This window comes from Panicum virgatum, chromosome 1N, assembly GCF_016808335.1.
Source record: "Panicum virgatum strain AP13 chromosome 1N, P.virgatum_v5, whole genome shotgun sequence".
Lineage (NCBI taxonomy): Eukaryota > Viridiplantae > Streptophyta > Magnoliopsida > Poales > Poaceae > Panicum > Panicum virgatum.
This window is the reverse complement of record NC_053145.1, coordinates 48,083,931-48,106,404: the sequence shown is the minus strand read 5'-3', so window position 1 is coordinate 48,106,404 and position 22,474 is coordinate 48,083,931. Positions and strand designations below refer to the sequence as shown.

The 22,474-nt window shown below is 47.2% G+C and overlaps 3 protein-coding genes across 7 annotated transcripts; 2 read left to right on the top strand and 1 right to left on the bottom strand.

The window, feature by feature from the left end:
• Positions 1 to 73: 73 nt before the first annotated feature.
• On the top strand, positions 74 to 15,767 carry LOC120656261. Of its 2 annotated transcripts, XM_039934299.1 has the most exons (18): positions 74 to 182; positions 254 to 353; positions 804 to 860; positions 958 to 1,004; positions 1,158 to 1,191; positions 1,336 to 1,426; positions 1,800 to 1,891; positions 2,172 to 2,246; positions 2,692 to 2,786; positions 3,639 to 3,768; positions 4,063 to 4,152; positions 4,745 to 4,804; positions 13,728 to 13,819; positions 14,011 to 14,076; positions 14,198 to 14,261; positions 14,458 to 14,543; positions 14,687 to 14,807; positions 15,039 to 15,767. In XM_039934299.1, exons 1-18 carry the CDS (start codon positions 109 to 111, stop codon positions 15,096 to 15,098), a joined length of 1,434 nt encoding a protein of 477 aa, XP_039790233.1. In that variant the 5' UTR covers positions 74 to 108; the 3' UTR covers positions 15,099 to 15,767. The 2 variants fall into 2 exon arrangements, with proteins under 2 accessions (XP_039790233.1, XP_039790234.1); XM_039934300.1 differs by lacking the exon at positions 4,063 to 4,152.
• Positions 15,768 to 16,700: 933 nt separating this feature from the next.
• Positions 16,701 to 18,225, top strand: LOC120656263. The gene is made up of 3 exons (XM_039934302.1): positions 16,701 to 17,174; positions 17,292 to 18,029; positions 18,197 to 18,225. Exons 1-2 carry the CDS (start codon positions 16,855 to 16,857, stop codon positions 17,782 to 17,784), a joined length of 813 nt encoding a protein of 270 aa, XP_039790236.1. The 5' UTR covers positions 16,701 to 16,854; the 3' UTR covers positions 17,785 to 18,029; positions 18,197 to 18,225.
• Positions 18,225 to 22,333, bottom strand: LOC120656264 (protein POLYCHOME-like). Of its 4 annotated transcripts, none has more exons than XM_039934304.1 (5): positions 22,153 to 22,333; positions 22,001 to 22,058; positions 21,585 to 21,750; positions 21,209 to 21,488; positions 18,225 to 19,063 (listed from the first exon to the last, which is right to left on the bottom strand). In XM_039934304.1, exons 4-5 carry the CDS (start codon positions 21,467 to 21,469, stop codon positions 18,665 to 18,667), a joined length of 660 nt encoding a protein of 219 aa, XP_039790238.1. In that variant the 5' UTR covers positions 21,470 to 21,488; positions 21,585 to 21,750; positions 22,001 to 22,058; positions 22,153 to 22,333; the 3' UTR covers positions 18,225 to 18,664. The 4 variants fall into 4 exon arrangements, with proteins under 4 accessions (XP_039790238.1, XP_039790240.1, XP_039790237.1 ...); XM_039934306.1 differs by having other exon boundaries at positions 21,585 to 21,654; XM_039934303.1 differs by having other exon boundaries at positions 21,209 to 21,478; positions 22,153 to 22,332.
• Positions 22,334 to 22,474: the final 141 nt, after the last annotated feature.

The window sequence follows — 22,474 nt, the reverse complement described above, 5'->3', positions numbered from 1 at the left end:
TTAAAATTTAAATGTTGAATGCAAATTCGGGGACAGCCACATTCCCTGCCCGCCCCCCCCCCCCCCGCCCCCTGTATACGCCCTGGCGCCATCGCTTCGCCGTCGTCCATGGACAAGTTCCTCGTGGCGGCGCCGCCTCATTCCGGCGAGGAGCCCGCGCCGCCGCCGCCGCCGCCTCCGAGGTGCTTCGCGGCCCCCCAGGGCCACACCCCATTGGTTTCTCACTGCTCACTGAACCACTGTTGATCCGCAGGAGACACCGGTGGAGGCGCATCGCCGTGGAGCTGGACGGCCGCATCGACGCCAGGTTCCGGCACCGGGAGTCGCGCCTCCTCCTCGATTCCTTCGCCGAGGTTCCATATTCTTGAAGCGGAAAGCTGATTTCGTTTTGATTTGGGCTCTGTTGTTGCGTTCGGTTGGGATTATTAGTAGCATGGGTTAAGAAACAGGATGTGAAGCTGTCCACGTTTGCTCGAAAAATAAAATGTTCAAGTAGGTTAGTGGAATAACGGGGAAGATCTGCCCGTTTCAATGCCAAAGTAGAGCATAAAGCTACTGTGATCAAAGAGAAATATCTTTATGATGTCGCAATACTTTGGTTCCTTGTGATTAATGAGCTTCACAGTTTGTACTGGTGACTCCTAGGGTTCTTAGGTGTTAATGACTATACTCTGGGGACTAGGAGTTTAGATATGATCTCTGGAAAAAGGAAAATGAAGGGACATCGTATTCTGTTTGGATCTTACGTTGCAATATAATTTTAATCTTGACTTAATATTCTGCTTTACTTTTATCTTGACAAGATTGGAGCCTTTGATCACAAGTATTACATGCATGGCGAGGAATGGTGTCGGACATATGTATGCTGCTTGTTAATTTGAGTTTTACTTGTAAATTGTAATGCCAAACCACGATACTTCATCCAACTGACGGGTTTACTATTGTTGCTCCTATCAGGTGGATCGAATGATTAGTGCTTCAACTATGAATTTTCTCCCAGCAAGGTCTGCTTTTCTCTTTATAGTTCTTTGTAGTGTTACTTTACATGATTTAGAGTCATGTTTACGGTCACCTTCCTACAGTTGCACTTTAACAGTTTTGTAGTAATATGTACTTATTAAATGGACTGATAAACATGTACTACTGTATTTGAACAGGGAGGGTATTTCAGCAATAGAGTTTGATAAAAAGGTAACATGCATACTCTGTACAACTGTAAATTTTTCTAGTTTATCATGACTACCAATTCCAACTCATTCCCCACAGATCTTTGGGCACAAAGTAGTGATACAGGGGAATATTAAAGCATCCTCATTTGTGATCTTAGTTGTGCAGGGAATCTACCTTGCATCAGTGACATTCTCAGGATGTCTGACCGTGCATGACTTCGAGACTTTATACTGCTCCATATATGGCCAATCACGCAGTAAGTTAAAACTAGAACAAAGATGATCTCTTTTCTAATTCATATTGTCCTCTAGTCAAAATTGCTTTTCTCTTCGACAAGCTAATTTTAATTTCCTATCTTCATGTGATAAAAGAAATTGGAGGTCTGGTTAAGAACCTGATTTTTCTAGAACACAGATGTACTCCTGCAATTTTTGTTGCTAAATTCCTGCCAGTGCAAACTCTAGTTAGAATATGTGTATCCACTGCGCACACCAGACTTAAATGGTGACGTACTTGAATACTCCAAGATGTAGGAGAATTGGCACTGCAAATCTTCTTTTGCAAAGCTGTTATAATTTGTTCTTAGTCTGTAGTTTCAGGTCAAGTTACTTTTTTTCCCCTCATGGTAGGTATCCCAGATGACTCATCAAATTATGTGCTCCATATATCTAACCGAATTTCCCTAAATGCTGTCCGATGGAATCCAGAAAACCAAGATGAGGTATGCTGCATATTTATTCTTTATGAAGTTAGGCACTACAGTCTGTTCTCTGTTCTCAAGGCGTCGCCTAGGCGACGCCTAGGCGTCCATGCGCCGTCCACCGATTTGCGCCTTGCTCGCCTAGGCGCCCGCCTTGCTCGCCTAGGCGTCCAGCCGCCCCACCTTGCTAGGCGTCCGCCTTACCGCCTTGAGAACAGAGAGTCTGTTCCTTTTCTTAACAAAAATTGGGATATTTATGAGTTCATTTGGTATATTTTATTGTTGAACATATCTGCTGCAGATTGCTTGCACATCAAGTCAAAGTGATAAAGTTTTCCTCTTTGATATTGGCTATGTCTCATCTGCGCCGACTGAAGTAAGCCCTTTAACGTTGTTCTTCACAAGCACTTCACAATTTTACTCAAGGATACTTTTGAAACATGCATGCTGTTGGTTTACTATCAAATCATATATCATCCTTTCCCTTTTCTTTCTTTTTCTAAATTACCAAACCGAATGCTGTCTCTTACTTTTTTCACTTAATTTTTTTCACTATTTTTTTTATCAGTATGGTAGCTGCATGATGTACAAAAAACATTTGACAAAAATAGTGTTGTGGATCTGAATCAGAGATAAGGTAGACCTGCTTCCATCAGTATGTACAATAATTGAAATTCATCCATGTAAAGGTTTTAAACAATATCTCGAAGTACCTTTCTAAATATTGTAAATCTTTGTACATTAGAAGGGATTGTAGCTTTATTTATTAAAGTTTTTCTGAACACCCATATCATTCTGATTCTGAGTTATTATTATTTTAGGTTTTGCAGAAAGGCAAATCCAAATTTCCTGCACTCTACTCTGAATCCCGCAAGAGTTTGACTGATATAGCTTTTACTTCAGATGAGAAGTCGCGGTAGGTAACATTTTCATGATTGTCATATGCAATCACAGATGCATCTGGGAAATGAGGCCAATAATTAAAGAGAACTGCTCCAGTACCCACTAAAAAAATCAGCATGAATCTGAAGCATCTTTAATTAATTGATAATTTTATTTTGTCTACCTCCTGAGCCTGGGACAACCCCTGCCCACCCCTGCCAAGTCCAAATCCTTTGTTGCCCATCCATGTCGATTAAATCAACAATTGAACACATAGTTGGAGGTGCGATTTTTCATTTGACGGTGGCACATTTGCTTGCTTGCATAGTCGCGTGGAGGAGCAGCGGTGTTGACTGGCCGCTCGACATCCTCGTCCTTCTTGGGCAGCTCAAGACTGTGCATGCAGATGTGCACCCAGGCGTGCGCTGCACTCCTCGCATGTTGCCTAGGAGTCGGCTTGGTATAACATGAAAGATGAGGCTGTGCTCCAGCTGTCCTGTAGAAGTGGCTTGTCGGCTTGTGTTCCATATCGATCTAATCAGGATTGATTGATGTGAGATGAATTGGGCTGGGTTGGTACCCAAGAAACCTGGACTGATAAACATGATGTATTATGAAAGAAATGCAACTAGGTTGGTTGGGCTGGGTGGGTTATCCAAAAAGAGATAGCATGTGGATTCAGATGATGGTGCCGGTTGGTTCATCAACTGAAATTGTTCCTTTTTGTGGTTGCTGTTGGTTTGTAAAGTAGAATAAAGATTATCTGTTTTACTTGTGTGCTTCAATATCTTAGTGGTATTTGAAATGCAAAAGTACCAATGTGCCAAACAAATCTTATTGTTGTAAATATGCATGGAATTTGCACTTATTAGTTCTCTTGACATAGGATATTTGCATCTTGCCTTGATGGGGCAGTGTACATGTGGGACAGGCGCTCAAGTAAGACACACTGTCTCGAGCTTATGGCACCGCCAGAGTCTCAGTTCAACACTGTCAAGATAAGTGTAGATAATCGGGTATGCTAACTCTTATATTTGTTATATCTATATCATGAATCTCTTGTACTAAGCCTGAAGTTGCATAACTTGTCATGATGAACCTAACGCTAAAGAGTTAATTTAAGAAAAAACGGCTTTTCTACCTGTGTTATTTTTTATGCTATGTATATTTTCTGTTTAGTATGCTCTGTACATTTTTTGTTATCTTTGCTGGGTCATCTGATTTACACCCTTTCTGTTAACTTAAGGAGTTAATTATTCGTTTAAATTCCGGGCCATCCTTTAGATGGGCACTTACCATTTGTTTTGTAGACTGTGTTTGGTGCAACTAAAAATGGCACAATTCATGTTTGGGATCTCCGGGGAGGGAGGGCGTCAGGTGCTTTTCAAAGCCACAATGAGGTGGGTTCAGTTGTTCAGCTGATTAACATGATGCATGCAGCACACGAGATTCTGCAGTCTTTTACACCTTGCTTTAGCAGATCTAGCTTGGAAGTCATGCTAGCTAATGCCCTCATATCGCCCAATAGTTGTTTAGCCCATCTTATTATGTACTGAAAAAACCATAGCACAAGCAGTCTAGAGGTGCCAAAATAAAAAAAAAGAACTATTGATTCTCAGGGAGATGAAAATACATAATCTCCGAACCAGTGAAGCCTAGTTATGGTTGGTTCAGAACTTGGGATGTTATATGAAATATTTTTAAACATAGAGAATATAAAGAATCTTATGATTCTTAAGGACTAACTCATACAATATAGTGGTCGAAATAAATTTAAAGCTGCCAAACATCAGAAGCTTTTATTTTATGATGAACAATTTTATGGAATTGTACAGGCTAGTCGATCTAGCTTATTTATTAGTTTGAATAGAATGATGTGATGATACTTTACTGCCATCTATGCTGTAGAAAAATTCATGCCAACCTTCTCATGAAGTAATGTATAGCAGTATTAACACATGAGGGTTTGTTTTCTTGCTGAACTTTTTTTAGGTTCAACAATTATCATCAGTGAAGGTGTCAACATTGTTGGGCAAAATTGCATCACTAAAGGTACACAGAAGAGGAGACTTATTATTTTGGACTTATCTGCTAATAGAATTAGTGTACTTATTTCAACAATCGGATAATGAGAATTTTACTTGTTAAAGGAAGCCCCGTACTTATTAACTACTTAAATAGAATTTAGAATTGCATCAGTGCTATAGTTGAAAGCATCCAAAATTTTAAAGACAAGGGTACGCCGCGAACTCGCCGCCGTTGTCGGTGCGCAGCACGCGCAACTTGCGGGCTGCGGCCGCTCTCCGCCTCTGCAGCAGCTTGAGCGCGCCTGATGGCGTCCGCAGCCTCTCCCTTGCTGCCGAGGATCATGACCCATATGTAGCGGGAGAGATCGTCGACGAGCAGCAGGAAGTAGCGCCGTCCTCCTGGTGTGACCGGTGTCACCGGGCCGCACAAGTCCCCGTGTACGAGCTCGAGCTGCTCCCTGACTCGGAAGCTCGCCTGCTGGGGGAAGGGGTGCCGCCTCTGCTTCGTCAGCACGCAGACGTCGCAGAGCTGCTCCACGTGGTCAAGGCACGGGAGGCCTCGCACCATCTCCTTGGCGCTGAACCTCTTTAGGGCCTCAAAGTGGAGGTGCCCAAAGCGCTCGTGTCACTGCCATGCCTCGTCGTCCCTGCGAGCTGCAAGACAAAGAGGCTGGGCCACCCCGACGTGGAGGATGTAGAGGCGGTTCTTCCCTTGCACCACCCTGGCGAGGAGCTGGCGACGATGGTCCCAGATGCGGAGGACCCCGCTGTCGATCACCACGCGTGAGCCACTCTTATCGAGCTGCCCAAGGCTGATGATGGAGTTCCACAGCGTCGGGATGTAGTAGACTCTGGTGAGCATCCGGTGCTCTCCGGACTTGGCGGTGAAGATCACGGAGCCCACGCCCTTGATCTCCACGGCGGAGTCCCCAAACCTGACGGAGCCACGTACGTTGGTGTCCAGGTCGGAGAACTCCCGCCGCCCTGTCATGTGGTGCATGGCGCTGGAGTCGAGGTACCAACCGTCAATCCTGTCGTCGTCGGAGCCGTTGCCGAGAAGGACTCGGGCGCGCGGCTCGTCGAGGTGGAGTAGAGTGGTGGCGGGCGGTGCCGCCGGGTGCAGCTTCATGTCCCCGTGGAGCAGGAACAGAGCCGGCTCGTCATTCGGCTGGGCCTCCGCGACGTGGGCTTGGCCCCCATGCCTCCGCTGTGGGCAATCCTTGGCTCAGTGGCCGGGCCTGCCATACTTGTGGCAAGCGTCGTCTCGTGCTGCCTTGGGCCTGTCGGCGGCGCCGCCCTGAGCGCCTCTGCGGGCGCCGCCCTCGGCGCGCCCTCGTGCTCCGACCTGGGCACCTCCGCGCCCCTTGCGCGGTTTGCCGCACTTGCGGCCACCAGTCGAGGAAAAGGGCTCCCCTTCTTCTCGTCACCACGCCGGGCCTCCCACTGCTCTCGAGTGAGGTGGAGCTTCCCGCAGATGAAGATTCCTCATGTGAGAGGCTGTGGCTCGTCGCTGTCGACGACCTTGAGGCGCCCTATCGCCTCCTCAATTGACATGGTGGAGAGGTCCAGCAGAGACTCGATCGATCGAGCGGTCTGCCGGTACTTCTCCGGGGCGTAGCGGAAGAGCTTCTCCACAGCTCTCTCCTCGTCGTAGGTGTCGTCGCCGAAAAGCACCATCTTCTGCAACAGAGTGTTAAGACGGAGAGCAAAGTCATCGACGTCTTCACCTGGCTTGAAGTCTAGGTTTTCCCACTCCTTGCAAAGAGCCTGCACTGTGGACTTGCGGGCGCGGTCGCTGCCAATGCGTGCCGCAGCGATGGCGTCCCAAGCCTCCTTGGCAATCTCTTTCTAGGAAACCGAGAACTGCATCTCGGGAGGGACTGCAGCAATGAGCGCATCTAGCGCCCGGCGATCTTCGTCGTAGTCGACGTCGTCGTATTGGACAGCATCCCACATGTGCCACACCTGGAGCCTCACCCTCTTCACCGCAGCCCACTCGAAGTAGTTGGTCTTGGTGAGGGTTGGCCACCCACTGCCGGGACCAGCGTCCCTGACCAAGTGGTAGCCACGGCGGGGGCGGGGGGGGGGGGGGTCGTGCTGCCTGTGAAGGCCACGCCCTCCGTCGACCCGACTGCCTCTGCGTGCTCCAAGCCACCGCCGCGGTTCAGGTAGCCGCCGGCGTGCGCGCGGTCCTCCAGACCGCCGCTGCCGCGCGCGCCTGCCTGCTGCTCGCCACCGGCATGCGCGCGCGGCTCCGGGCCGCCGCCGCCGTGGGGGTGGGCTTCCGCCCACTGCACCGTCCGCTCCCGCGCCCTCTCCCTTGCCAGCACCTCAAGATCCCCGTCGGCAGTGATGTCGCCGGCGATGGAGCCGTTGATGCTGCTGCGCAAGGTCTCAACCTCAGCTGCCGCCGCAGGCGCTGCATCTTCCGCCGCCTCCGCTTTGGCCGCTGCCAGCTCTGCAGCGATTTGCGCTGTCGCTCGCCTGCGCTCCTCTGCCGCAGCGAGCTTGGCGTCCTGCTGACGCCGTGCGCTCGAGGCGACCGAACGCCGAGACTGTCCGTCGGATATGGCGCGCCTCCAGGGGGCTGCTGCGTGGGGAAGGGGAAGGGAAGGAGGAAGGAGGAGCAGCCGGTGCTGCTGCTGCTGGCTGAACACTCAGACGAGCTTGGGAAGGAGCGGAACAAGAGATGTCCAACCTACAGGACAGTACGGCTCTGATGCCAGTTGTTAGTAGTTCAATGGTTACTCTCATTGATGAGAGGATGGCAAGCTGGGGAAATTTTCTGGTTTTTCTTCGTTCACACTCACAATGCCATGCTCTCAAACGGGAGAGGTGGCAACACATTTATACAGCCAGCCAACTAAGGCATATTCTACCACTAGTCTAAGATGCTAAACTGAAAGGACGCTAACTGCTGTCCTGTCTAGATGCTAACTGCTGTCCTGCCTCCTAAAAGCAGTCCAAGATGCTAAGGACTAGAGATGCTACAGATGGACAATATGCTGCACAAGGACCATGTGCTGCAGGGACCACAAAGACTACATCAAAGACTTATTCATCAAACAGAGTGCTTCCTTATTTCATATCCATTTTCCCCATGCAATATCGCAAGAATTGAAAAATTTTCAACTAATAAGAGAAGCATGAAAGAAACATGGTGCTTTGAGAATGCATTATATTCTATCCAATGTTTACAACATCATGTTTTGAGCCACATTATAATATAGCGCATCAATTTTATAACTATGTCAAAGCAAACATGAGAAAACACAGACGCTTAATTCAAGGTAAATGCTCGCTCATTAGGTATTTTTTTTAAAAAAATATAGTTGATGTAATTTACCTAATGTAAAATGACAATCTGACCGGTCAAAATAACAAGAGAGCATGTATTTTGTCCATTGTACAGATTGGAGATTGATTCTCTTACCAGCATTGCTCATATAATACCTCAAACTATAATTTTGCCCTTCAAAGCCACATATTTTTTGCACCGAAACCATGTTTACTGTGCACATAAGCACACCACACATATGTACCTGACCAGATTTTGCAAGAAAGTGCTGTACATAACGGATGAACACGCTTGTACCAAAAAAATACTAAGGGCTTGTTTGATAGAAGTCCGTTTGGTAGGCCTTCTTCACCGGCTTCTCCAACGGCTTCTGTGCAGCCCTACTAAACGGGTAAAAGTAAAACAGCTTCACCCAAGAAGCCCACATGAAGCCCCAAAGCAGCTTCCACTATAAAGGTGGAGTAAAAAAACGTGGCTTCACCGGCTTCTCTTCCCTTCTCATGTATTAAAGTGCTCTTGAAGCCATTTTACCAAACATTTTTCTAAAACGGGTCCAGCTCCACTAGATAAGTTGCTCCACCAAAGGAGCCACAACTGAGCTATTTTGGGAGGAGCCAGAGCCCTACCAAATGGAGCCAAAGTTCCGACTCCTAAAAAATGGCTTCGATTATGGCTTCTCTGATGAAGCTGGTTTTTTGATGGAGTTGAAACCATTTTGAAAAATGTTTGGCAAAATGGCTTCTTCTACAATTTTATAAATGGATGGAAGATGTCAAATGTCCGTTGTGCCCCTGGCTATCTGATTTGGTTGCATTGTGATTTAATGTGTGTAGAGAGATATGTTTAGGGTAGCCCCAAAATACACATGCAGCAGACCGAGGAGCTAGCTTATGAGGGGAGATCGCTTGGAGGTTGGAGTAACAAAGGCAGCCGAAAACCCGCAAGTGATCATAGGTGGGAGGGCTGCCATGAAGACACATAGGGGATCTCGCCAGAGACGGAGGTGGAGGGGTGCATGTTCAGAAGATAGGTGGCTACAGATAATGCCTCGGCCCAATAGGAGGGTGGCATGGAGGCATGCATCAGCAAGGTATGCACAGAATTATTAATGGTTCGAAGAACAAGCCCAGCTTTGCCGTTCCGAGGAGACGTATAAGGGCAAGAATGATGAAATAAAATACCATAGGACGCTAAGAAGGTAGTGGTAGAATTATTAATAATTTCTTCACCATTATCAGTCTATAAACACTTTATCGGAAGGCTGAACTGATTCTGCGCATATGAAATAAACTGGACAATATGCTCATAAACATCGGACTTATGATGAAGAGGAAACATCCAACAATATTGAGTAAAATCATCCATCATAACTAAATAATAACTGTAGTCTGAAACACTAGGAACATGAGAAGTCCAAACATCACAGTGCCCTAACTCAAAAGGAGAGGATGTCTGAGAGGTAGAGGTACTAAAGGGGAGACGCGTGTGTTTGCCTAGCTGACAGATATGACACGAAGAATAGTCTGCTTTAGTACAAGCGATGTGTTTATTCTGGCGAAGCGAGGACGCTGGTGCCACAAGCAGCAAGGAGGGTGTGGGCAGGGGCTGGTGCCGCAACAGTGATGGTGTACAAGTCGCCATCACTATTGCAGCGAAGAATCACGTGTTGCGTCCTGAGGTCCTTCACAGAAAAATCAAAGGCATCAAATTTGATTGAACAATTGTTGTCCGAGTGAATTGACGAACGGAAAGAAGATTGCAAACTATGGATGGGACGACAAGGATATTGTTCAAAACAAATTTAGATGCTATGGTAGGAAGAAAAGACAGACCAAGAGATGTGATAGCAATACGAGTGCCATTGCCTGCAACAATAGAAGAATGTGGCGAAGGGGTATGAGAGAGCAGTAACCTTCGGAGGAGTGCATATGAGTGGCGGCGCCGGTGTCCATGACCCTCAAAGCCGAGCCTTGGACAGACATTTGCTGAAGGGCTGCAATGATGCCTGCCTGATCCCAGGAGGGTGCAGACACCTGGGAGAACTGGGATGGGGCGAAGGCGGTGTGCGCCAGGATCGAGCACGCCTTGTCCGAACCAGAGGGCCCAGTGCGCGAGCCAGCACTCTGGTTGCTGGCCTGCCATGCTCCCTGAGCGGCCCATGGGTTGAAGCAGATCCACGGGCCCACTGGGAAGGGAGGGTGCATCACATGGTTGCCGCCGTTGCGCCTGTTCTTCTTGGAGCATTGAGGCGGTGGCTATTGCTGCTGCTGGGAGGAGGAGCTAGATGGCGTCGAGGAGCCAGATGGCGTCAAGTAGGAGTGGCAGGCAGAGCTGCAACTAGCGGTGGAGGTGATGAGAGCAGTGGACGCGGCGACTTTGTCTTCGTTCGCCAAGCGCAACTCTTTCAGCGCGAGCTGATCAAGTGCGGTGGAGAACGTCATGTCTTTTTGCCCAGCAATGAAGTTGGCCGTGGTGCTGAACCGTGGTTTGATGCTGCGCAGAAGGTTGAGGGTGGGGGTGGCCTCTAAAACGGGCTGGCCGACGTCGCGAAGTGCATCGGTGGCGATCTTCGACTTCTTCCTGTGGTCCTCAACAGATAGATCTCCTTGAGTCATGGCGAGCGAGGAGCCTTGTTTGCATGGAAGTGATTTTCGATGGCGACCGAAAGCTGGCGCGTCGTCTGGTCGGGCGCCATGGCGAAGTCGAGGATGGAGTCGGAGATGGAGCTGCATGTGCGGAGCAGCAGTAGTTCTGGGCCCAAGTCACATCAACAGGGTTGGGAGGAGTCCCGTCGATGTGCTTGAGCAGCCCAAACTTGCTGCACATGGCAAGGAAGAAGGAGCTCCACTTGGTGTAGTTGGAGGAGCTGAGTTCTAGAGTCATGGGGACGTGTGACTTCACGACGATGGGGGCGTAGGGGCTGATCGTAAATCACCCATGGCAGGAGAAGCAGTAGTGGAGGAGCTGGTGACTTCGGAGGACATCAACAGATTGGATCTGTTGAGAGGGGAGAGGCGCAGCTTGGGGATGGCTGTGCCGGTGGTGGTGTGAAGGTGGCGACACTTGGAGAAGGCGGCTTCAGGAGGTGGGTGTGTGTGTGGGGGGGGGGATCCCACGTGCGCGGCTAGGGCAATGGAAGAGGAGAGGGGCGCACGGCCAGCTAGGAGGAGGTCCGGACTCGTGATACCATGTAGAAATATATGTTTAGGGTAAAACACCACACATCCTAGGAGGGGGGTTGACTTCTTGTATATATAGGCCGTATAGACTTGGAGTACAAGTCAGCTACATGACTTATACAAGTGAAATACAGCTATATACATCTATAATATGAAATAAAAATAATTAGTATAAATGTAGATTAATAATCTTATTCTCTTTTTATTCTTTTCTCTTAATTTTGTTTCTCTCCTTTTATTTTCTATACTCCTTTTCTCTCTCCTTTGTCTTCCTTATTCGCTCATCCTTTGATTTGTATCTCCACCGCCGAACAATGCTCCTTCCTCCGTCCTCTGGAATCGAATAGATGGCCGCTTCCGGCTACTCCACATGCTGCTCCCTTGCCGCCCTGCTCCCTTGTTAACGGGATGCATCCGCGGAGCAGCTGACTACTACCCCGCCTGCTGCTCCACCGCGCCACTCTGCTGCTAGTGCCTCGCCGACACCGTAGTTCTAGGCAGCGCGTTGCCCAGCCTCGCGTGTCACCTTCGCCGCCCTGCACGACTGTTCTTCCCAGCCGCCGTGAGTCCATCTAATCCTTTCCATCGCGCGTCACGTTGACGAGCACCTACACGTGCGGGGCATTTTCGCCAAGCACGGCAGAAGCAGTGGCGGATCTAGGATGGGAATTTAGAGGGGCTCATTTTCCTACTCTTCCTCTCTTTTTCTTCCTCTTCTTATTCATGGTTGAAAATTGTAGGGGTGCTTTGGGGGGCTCCATGGGCTGCATGGGGGTAGAGGGAGGGGGGCTGGAGCCCCCCAGCAACCCCCTTGGCTCCGCTGCTAGGCAGAAGGATGGGGGCTGGCGGCGCGACGGAGGAGCAAGGGCATGATGGGTTGCTCATCGGTGGCGTTGTCCTCGCCGTTAGGGTCCGCGACCATCACCTCCTCCGTCATAGGCACGGTGACGAGTCCCGCGCACTCGCTGCGTCCCAGCCCGGCTCCAGAGGTCGCGGGTCGTGGCCTCCACCCCTAAGCTATGCCGGCCGCATATGCAACCCAGGCTCGGTGGCCGGCCGCGCCGCCACTGCGCACTGTGCCTTGCGCCTTTTGCTCCCAGTACCGCGCTGGCATCCGGCCGCACCCCCGCTGCGCGCGTGCCCGCCCGGCCCCAGCTTCGCACATGGCACTATGTAGGGCGCGCCGGGCGGGCCCTGCCCTCACCGTATCGGCATGCTCGTGCCCTGATCCGGCGGCTTGGTGGTGCAGCTCTGTGTTCTCGTAGAGCGTGGAGGCATTGGGGGCGGCAGAAATGGCGGCCGGGGTGGTGGGACTTGGGAGGTATCGGGGCGAGGATGAACATGAGTTTTGACGGGGGAGCGAGTGGCAGAACCATAGAGCAGCAATTCCATCGTACAGATCTCGTGTTGCCTCCATCTTCGTCCACGTTACTGATGGTCCATGCCGCCACGTATTCCACTGCCATAAGCCCAACGCTCGGCACCTCTTCCCCGTTGAGGCACTCTGTCTGCCTGCTGCCGCCTTCGCCCTCTTTTCCCCATGCTCCTTTGTCCTCTTCGTCTATTCTGGCCTCCTCGGCTTCCTCTGCACCGCCTCGCTTGAAACATCACTCCCTCTATGCGTCGTTGTCAGTAGTTGTGCGTCCGTGAGGGACAGAGAGACAAGACGCCATCCACACGCGTCGTCAGATCAAGCCCACGCGCTACGTCGGGGGGGGGGACTGGTTGGGGACGGTTCCGAGCGTGAGCGGATGAGCTCGCACGCGCAGCCAGCCTCGGTGCGACGGCAGCCCTGGCTTGGCCTCCGCATGGCTCTACTCTCTTCCCGTGCTTGCGGAGGAGGCCCCAGGCCTAGGAGCAGGGAACGCAGTGGCGGGGGACTTGCTTGGCTTGAGGTTCGCTCCGACGACGACCTCCTCTACTCTGGCATTCGCTTGCCTCCGCTGCTCTAGAGCGAGACGTAGACGTCGGGATAGGGGGCCGGCGGAGAAGCACTTGCGGTTGGGGATTGAAGGGGGCAAGCGCGAGGGAGGGAGCGAGTGGGGCCCACCAGTCGACGCGTGGGGCGACCGCCTGTGGTTCTACCGCGGCGGAGCCATGGCCTTGGCAGAACCACGGGTGTTCATGAGGACACTACGGTTTTAATAGTAGAGATTGTTTTTCGAACCTCCTGAATCCCCAATTCCCATTTCAATCACCATATCTACCCATCTTCTCTCAAAAAGTATCTTCTTACCACTTCCTTGAGCCGATATTTTGATAACATTTTTTGGGATACATTTCTAAATGTCCAAAAATATCATATACGATATACCCTCCTATTTGAAATATTGTTTTCTTATAGCAGGTTACATGATGTAACATGAAATGTGCTATACTATTTAACATTAATAAGATTCATAAAACTTGGAGCCATTTCCAATCTGATGCATATCTTCTGTAAACCATTATTTTGGCATTAATATTTTCAGGAACAATCGAACATTGTTTCAAGTGCAATTCTGTCGATAGACTTCAATCCTAGTTGCTCATATCAATTGGCCTTCCATCTTGATGATGGCTGGTAAGTATCTCAGATATCCCTTATGATTTTATTAGAAATTTTTTTGAAAAGCTATTAGAAATTTTCCGTATATGATCCTTTCAAGTCCTCATACTAGTCTATGATAACTCTTCCACTCATTTTAAGTGCATTTCTGCGCATCTCAATGGGCCAGATCTCAATGAATCTCTGCTATGCACATCCCATGTTAGGTCTGGAGTCTTGAATATTAACAACCTCAGTGTGACTCACCTGCACTGCCCTCCTCCTGCTTGGTTGTAAGTATCCCACTATGTTTTTGTCCCCCAAGCTTAGGTGCCTACAAATATTCTTAACTGAAGTATGCCTTTTTTAATAGGAACTAATTGTCTTGCGATACTCTTCCTTTTTGTTTAATAGGGAGAGCACAGACTTGGTATTGCAAAAACAGCTAAGAAAACCAACCTGGCTGCCGACATCTTCAGTAAGTATATTATAGAGCACCCTTAATTCTAGCACCTGCAACTCTGCAAGTTTTCTTCTTAAAAATTAAGGCTCAAGAGATATTGGGTTATGAGGCAAAATGCAATTTGCGAATGCTGATTAATGAACTGTTAACTACTGTGAATTTTTGTTGATGTTGAGGAATTTAATGCGCATTATATGATTGTACTTTCCAGATTTATGCAGTTGGATCTTCCTCGAATGATGGAATTTATCTACTGGATTTTCATCCAGATATGACCTCCGCATGCCATGTGGACAAGTAAGCTGCTCCTTTTTTACCATTTTGTTTTCGGGTTGTTCACCTATCATTTTCTCCCTGGAGCCTGGGCATATTATTTTTATCAAACTCATTTGATTGCAAGCTATTCATAATTGTTTTCTCATCTGATTTCCACTTATCAGAGAGGAAACAGGAGGCCTCGAGGAAAATCAACCTGTGGAAAACAAGCTTGTTCCTTTATCCCAAAGGGTGCTTTCTTGTGCAGCCCATCCACTCAGCCACACCATAATTGCTGGTACACAGGTTGGTTTCCTATTGCCATGATAAAGTGCTCATACATAATCTGATTCTGCAAGTGTCAAGACAGTGAATAGTAAAAATATGTATATGCCGAATAATACTACGTGTTAATATTTGTATAGAATTAGTGATAACATCTATCTATTTCTTTTGTTAAGCATCAGATATCATTCCGTATGAATCTCATCAATTTGAGCGAGACTCAAAAACTGACCAGCTGATTTACCTCTACAGTACTCATCATTGCTCATATTATCACAAAAACACGAGACTGTCAGAAATCTGGAGTCATGAAAGTCTGCTATTTCCTCCATTTCAAGCAGCATCTCCAACTGCACATTTGTAGAATTGCAGCGGTGTTTGCTCATGGCCATCCTGTGATAAAGAATTGTGTGCAGCATGCATGGAGAATTTGCTGGTGCCACAGAGGCTTCAGGTCTAGTTCGCCGGTCACCAGATGGCAGATATCTGAGGCCATTACAGCCCACAAAAATTCAACATGCTGCCAGTAATCTGCTTCGAAGATCTGATGAATACACAGCCGTTCACACAAATGCCCTTGATGCAATGATGCTGCATACCTTCATGGCATGCTTGATGCTTCCATGGGATGGAAGGTATTCTATTTCATCTGACATGAGTTATGTTCTGACATACCTGTATATGCCATGTAACTGGGTAGTAGTACCTCTGCAACTTGTGTTCAATTCTGTACATGATCTTTGCTTTTTCTCTGAATTCTTTGGTCGATTTTCCACCTCAAGATGTGCGCTGAGGCCTCTCTTAAACTGCAAGGTTCGGTTGCAGAGTGAGCAAGATTTAGTTGCAGAGTTGTAATAGGCTAGGGCATCTTGTCACTTGTGGACCTAACTTCCGTAGAAGTATCTCTGTTCGTACTGCTATGTACTATGTGTGCATCTCCCTATACCAGGGATGAGTTGCAAGCAATTTCTTGACTCCAAAGTGTCCAATTCCGCAGCAAATAGGTTCATTATTAGTATATATCAATGTCAAGGACACCTGTGTTACTAAAAGTGAAGCCAAGAACGAACCGTGATTTATTTAAAGGTGATGAAAGATGCCACCCTTCGATTCAGACTCGGATAGCATCAGCTTCTGCAGGGCCGATCCATCTGATGTGTTCTGTGACCGGCGAGTGCTCGTGTCCGACACGGCAGCGGTGGCCTGGTGATGGTGGTGCGGCTCGGCCAGCAATGCCTGCTGACTGCTGTTGTGTACTGGTGATCAATTCAATGCCAAACAACAAAATCTCCAAAAGGCAGGCCAAGTTGATATCATCCATCATCTCGGGTACTGACAGAGAGCAGCCATCAAGATACCGGAATGCTACGAGCAATTGGCCCTCACACTAGGGCGGACGGGATCTGAGTATCTGATGGCTTCACATACCGCCAGGGCGCCAGGTCGATGAAGAAGGTTACAGCAAACTGCACAAGCGCCATTGTGAAGATACCAGCTGCACGAAGGTGGTTTTCTGCCCTGAGAAACTCCCACAACCAGGTTACTAAAGACTATTTGAACCAGCTGTTGCAGCTAACCAAATCCCAGTGAACGTAAATTATTCATCACATCTCCAAGATGTGGTATTTGAAATGTAATAGGGGGCATGGGCAAATACTCTGCGCACTAAGAAAATGAAAGACAAGAACAATTGATACAGGAGCACCCAACCAGCCAAGAGAAACCAGAAGCTGGCACAAAGCTGAAGGTATCTGGAATTCTGGATCCTATAAAACGAGCAAACCAAAAAACAAGTCATAGTAAAGCACGCAGAACAAAAATCTGTTGTTTTAAAGTAAATCAGGAATCAGAAGCAGGCCAAACTATATCAATTGAATAACTCATGCTGTTGCAAGTCATAGTTGCAGCATCAGGCCCGGGCCCAAGGGGGGTGCAGCCCGTGCGGCTGCACAGGGCCCCCAAAATTCTGGGGCCCAAAAATTTCTAGTAGCCCATTAAGTAGTATAACTACTTATCTCCTTTCTACAGGCCCAAACGTGCAAATGATCAAAGTAAACCACTAAAGCCCATGACCAGGTGTCCAGGCCTGCCTAGTGCCCACGACTGCCCACGAGGCCATGACCGCCTGTTCATTGGCTCGTCTGATCGTCTCCTTTGCTGCTGTGTGCCGATTCATCTTCAACCGCCGACTGCAGACTCGCCGTCCTTCCTGGGCCCTTCGCCGAGCCGCTGCCCTGCCGAGGCAGACCGCCCACAGGCGGTCAGGCGCCAGGCGTCACTGCCGACTCCCGGGCGAGTGGGCGACGCTGCGACGGTCAGAGCCGCAGGGCAGGGTGTAGGCCGATCGATCAGGCCAGAGGCCATCACGGAATCACGCAATCGGCTAAGGTATGAAGTATTATATGCCATTAATTTAGTAAGCAAACAATTGCAGGCAAAAGATATGCTTATAGATGTTGCTATTGAGAAAGTGCAAGGGCTGATTTCTTTCTTCAAAGGGTATAGGGAAACTGGTTTCTTAGAGGCATTGGAGGTTGCCAAAGGAATTGCACTTGACATGGATATTGGTACAACATTTCGCAAGAAACGAGAAATTAAAAGAAAGAGACAGTTTGATGAGAACCCTGATGACACAAATGCTTCAACTCAATCTCCAGAGGAATCATTTAGAATCAGCTATTTTCTATCTATTGTTGATCAAGCTATTTCTTCACTTACAACGAGATTTGAGCAGTATCAAGGTTACCAAAAGAATTTTGGCTTCTTATTTACTTCTGATGAATTACAGTCATTGGATAATCAGAGTCTGAAATCTTCTTGTGAAAATCTTGAGGCTGCCCTTTCAAAAGATGGAAAATCAGATATTGATGCTAATGATCTATATGTCGAATTGAAATTTCTTCAAGATTTCATTCCAAAAGAAAATATGGACCCTGTTGAGATATTAAAGTTTCTGAAGCACCATGATTGTTTTCCCAAATGCAACTATCCCATATAGAGTTCTATTGACTATTCCTGTGACTGTTGCCTCAGCAGAACGAAGCTTTTCTAAATTGAAGCTACTAAAGTCCTACTTGTGTTCTACACTGACCCAAGAAAGACTTAATGATTTGGCCATGATAGCACTTGAGAGTGACATATTGGAGAAGATTGATTATAAGTCTATCATTGAAGATTTCATATCAAGAAACCCGACAAGAATGAGGTTGTTTCAGTAAAAACTATAAAACTAAGAATAAATAGGTACGATTCTTGATGTATTTCATTCCTATATATATGTATATATATATATATATATATATATATATATATATATATATATATATATATATATATATACTATAGTATGTTTAATATTTAATTGTTCTATTTGGCTAGTATATTAGGCCTCACTTTAGAATTTCGCACAGGGCCCCATTTTTTGCCGGCACGGCCCTGTGCAGCATCTATCTATTTAGTTAACCGAACAACACCATTCCATCAAGATCCAATAGTCTATCCTACTGCTACGTAGTAAGGCCACATTTTACAAACAAAAAGACGTACAAAGATTCGTTTTCTGGTCGGTAGAGAAGATACAAATAAAGTTTTACTGCACTAAGCTTACTATGGCAAGTTTATCCATAGATAATCATGCCCTGAAGCGCCAGAGGCTAGAGCCCCTCCCAACCCTCCTACTACCAGGGTCCTCAAGCAGAGAACCAGGAGCACACCAAGCCTACCCCCAGTGCAGAGAACCAGGAAGACACTCTCTAAAGGCAAAACTGTGCAGGCACCATGCCTCATTTGGTGGTTCATATACAAAATTAGGCTTCGACTTAGCTGCTAAGAAAGCAGCAGATAGAGGAGAACCATTGCTGTGCCAAGCAGGGTTCAGCTCATCGCATGGACATCAGGGTGCGCCTCTGGACAGCCACCTTGGAAGGCTGATCCGGAGTTTCCTTCAGTTGTTGGTTCACCATCTTTTCGATCTTCTCTATTGATCTGGACAGTTTCTTCTCCATTAGATCAGCTAGAGATGAATCATTTGGTTTGGATGAAACCGTCTGCAAGGAGCAGTCAGGTGGAGAAGAAGACACCATTGGCTTGCCCTCGGTCACACAAGTTGTGAGGTTTGTGACAACAGCACCCAGTGTTTCCTGAGCTTCTAGTGTGCTTTGAGGATCATTCTGTTCTTGTACTGGAGTTTTTGGATCCACCTGTTGTGAAGAATCTTCAATCCATTGGATCTGCTGCTGAGCTGCAGCATCCTGTAGTCGTTTTCTTCTCTCAAGGGCCTGCAAATAGCAAGTAGTAAAGGAGCTGATTAACCAGGAAACATAACTTGATGCTTCTGAATTAGGTATGCATATGCATATACATTTTTTTCTACAGTAACAGTGGAAGCAAATTTCAAGCACATCAGCAAACAAAAGTATGAACTATCTTAAAGAAGTGAAAGGTACCTCATCTGAGGCAAATAATTATCTAGCGAGAAACAAACAAACTTTGCTGACCATGAAGCAAAAGTTACTGCAAAATCGAAATTAACTATCAATGTGGTAAGCAACAGTGACTCTATGTCTTGATTTAGAAAACAGTGACTGCACATATAATTCTTTATCTGGCATTCTGGCAGAAGTATTATTACTTATCCGCAAAAAAGAATCCATTTCCAATGGATATCATATTAGCCTTCAAATCAAGAATTACAGCATGCAAAAGTTGCTTTACATTGTATTAGCAACATCATAAAGATACTTCCATAGTACTACCTAAATGATGGATGAACAAGTAAAAGGTCAAAACTGAAGAAAAGTTACAAATACAATGCTCTAGCAAATATCTTGAATACATCAAAAAACAAAATGAGCACTCTATGTGATTTTAATCTGAACTGAAGATGCAAATATCCTGAATGGATCCATGTATATGATTTTACTATGTCATCTCAGAAGCGAGAAAGGGAGGCAACATAGGTCTGATAGGCTGTCGCAAATAAGATCCTCTATAAAAGTGTCCTATACAAATAAAGTTGTTGCTGAACTCTTGAAGTATACTTATTACAAGTCAAAAGAACTCTGAAATGTGCAGCTTATTGATTCTTTAGCTTCTACAACTAAAACAAGTACTGCAACCTGTGTTTAATGAATCTTTAACATAATAGTTTACTCAGTCTACACGATACTGGATTACTGACACTATAAAAGATTGCAAAGTAAGAAACTTAACATAGATTAAATGGCAAAAACCAAACTTTAAAAATTGGCCTTGTTACCCACTAAACCTTTCTCCAGTTTTAAGCACATTTAAATTGCTTCCTACCTAAAAATGAGAATAGAAAGATCCAAGCGGACAGTACAAAAAGGGTGCTCATTACAACCAGAACCAATTATTACCATGTCATTTGAATCAATGTTTTTAAATCGCCTAATCATCTGATCGAACAATGGGTGGACCAAACGACTAATCATGATTAGTCGTCGACTAGGGTCGATTAGTCGGGTCTGATCGACCCTAGTCGTCCAGGACATTTAGGATATATATATATATATATATATATATATATATATATATATATATATATATATATATATATATATAGTATAGGAGTTAAGTCCTGAAGTACTAGTATATATTCTCATATATATTTCAGGCCAAGAAAGTGTCTAGTTTTCTATGTCTAGCACTGAATATAGAGCAAATGGTGACTGCCTGGCTGGGAGCCTCTCCAGTCTTGCCTCTTAAGTTCTAACCCTAGTGGGCTTTGGGCCTCTCATTTTCTCACCAGCCCACAAGCAATCCAGCCCAGTTACACAAACCTGATCGAGAACACCCCTAGTCGGACGATTAATCGCCTCTAATCGCTGATTAGTCGGTCGATCGGTCGATCAGGCTTCATGATCGAGTCGCGGACCCTAATCGAGCACGCTGGACCGATAAGGTCGATTAATCGCGATTAATCGCGATTAGTCGCTCGATTTGAAAACATTGATTTGAATTACACTAACTTTTTGTTGTAGTCACTGCATTAAGCATGAAAGGTAAGGCTTGCTTGACCACATTTCATGCTACTGTCCTTCTTACTCAAGCAATTGGGACACAGGCTAACTGAATTCATGGATACTGTGATATAATAGACACAAATGTGTAAGGCTTGCACATCAGTCCTGTAAGGGTTTTTAGATTCTCAATAGCAACTCCACTCCAGAACCTACTTTGGTAACAAGGGGCATTCTGGATTCAAGATCAATAATGTTTCTCGAAAGACAACACACACTATTGGTCATCATAAAACTCTAACATTGTAGCACATATTAAAGAACAGATCATGCACTATATACAAAATGACCATAAAACTCAACATTAGCACAAAATAATCACTACATTTACGGGTAATTTGGAGAACATCACATGAACAGTTCAAGGAAACAGGTCCGCACCTTTATGATAGATGTGATGTCACGGAGTGGGGTCCTTGGGTACCAGTCAGGCAGGGGACTCGTCCTCTTTGGCGCAGCTTTCACAGCCCCAGCAGGTGGCACATTCTCCTTGTTGCTCAATGGTGTCCGGGCCCGTCGGGCCAGCGGCTTGATGGTGCACTTTGCCACCACAATTCCCGGCGATGCCACCCTCCTGATAAAGAACCCACCACCAGAGTGGCTGGCAAGCACCGGCCTGCTGGCAGTCCGCACTTGAGGCATCTTGTAGTTCTGCAAGAAGCTTTTATAGCACATCAGTGAGACAGTGATGCCAGAATAACCCACGAAATGCATCATGACGTCAACAAATTGACTCATGAATCATAGTTTTTCTTACCTCTTCTCCTCTTTTGTTCTTGGCTTCTTGATTTCTGTTGCTCTTCTCCTGGATCTACGTGCCCTGAGTCCTGTTGCTCTTCCCGTGGATTAATGCAAAGATTTTTTTTCGGATGAAATCGGAAACTAGAATCCAGGGCACGCCCGAGCCTACGACTCTACGATACCTGCAAGAAAGCCGCAAGGCAAACGAGGCCAACGGATCAGACTAGACCCCAAGAAAACCATCAGTGACATCAAGACCATCCGGTCCCCAATCGTTCTGCCCACATTCCTACTCCAATCAATCACACCTCTCCAGGGTTCCAGACCACAACAACTCACGAAATGCAACAGAACAAAGCGATTGGGTCCGAAGCAGAAACATCCCCCCAAAGAACCAACCAGCCGAACCCCCAGCATTTCGTCGATTCTCACCTAGAACAGGCGCCCTCCACTCCTGATCCGCCTCCAAACCCCTTACCCTTCCGCAGATCTGCAAGAACAGAACCAAGAGAAACCCCGCATCACCAAACCGCTCGAAAAAACGAAATGCAAGAACACAGCCGCCGGGGAACAGCAGGAAACACCTCACGATCTGCTCCGCTCCTCTCCAGCCCGCGCCGATCCGGTCCCCGCGGCGACTAGTCCCCGCGATACAGCTCTGGTTCGGGTGGGGTACCTGGGCGGATTTACTAGGGTTTGCGCTCTGGTGGCTGCTGGGGAACTAGTGTGGGGTGAGGACTGAGGGGGCTGCGGCGTGAGCGGGATCCTTTAGCCTGCTCGATTTGAAATGGCGAGGCGGACAATGAGATGCCCGGTTGTCCGCATGGTGGTCTGAGAGCCGCATCCGGACGTCCGTGTGACGACGCGCGATGGATGGACGGGCAGGATGGTTCCGGTGTACGGGCC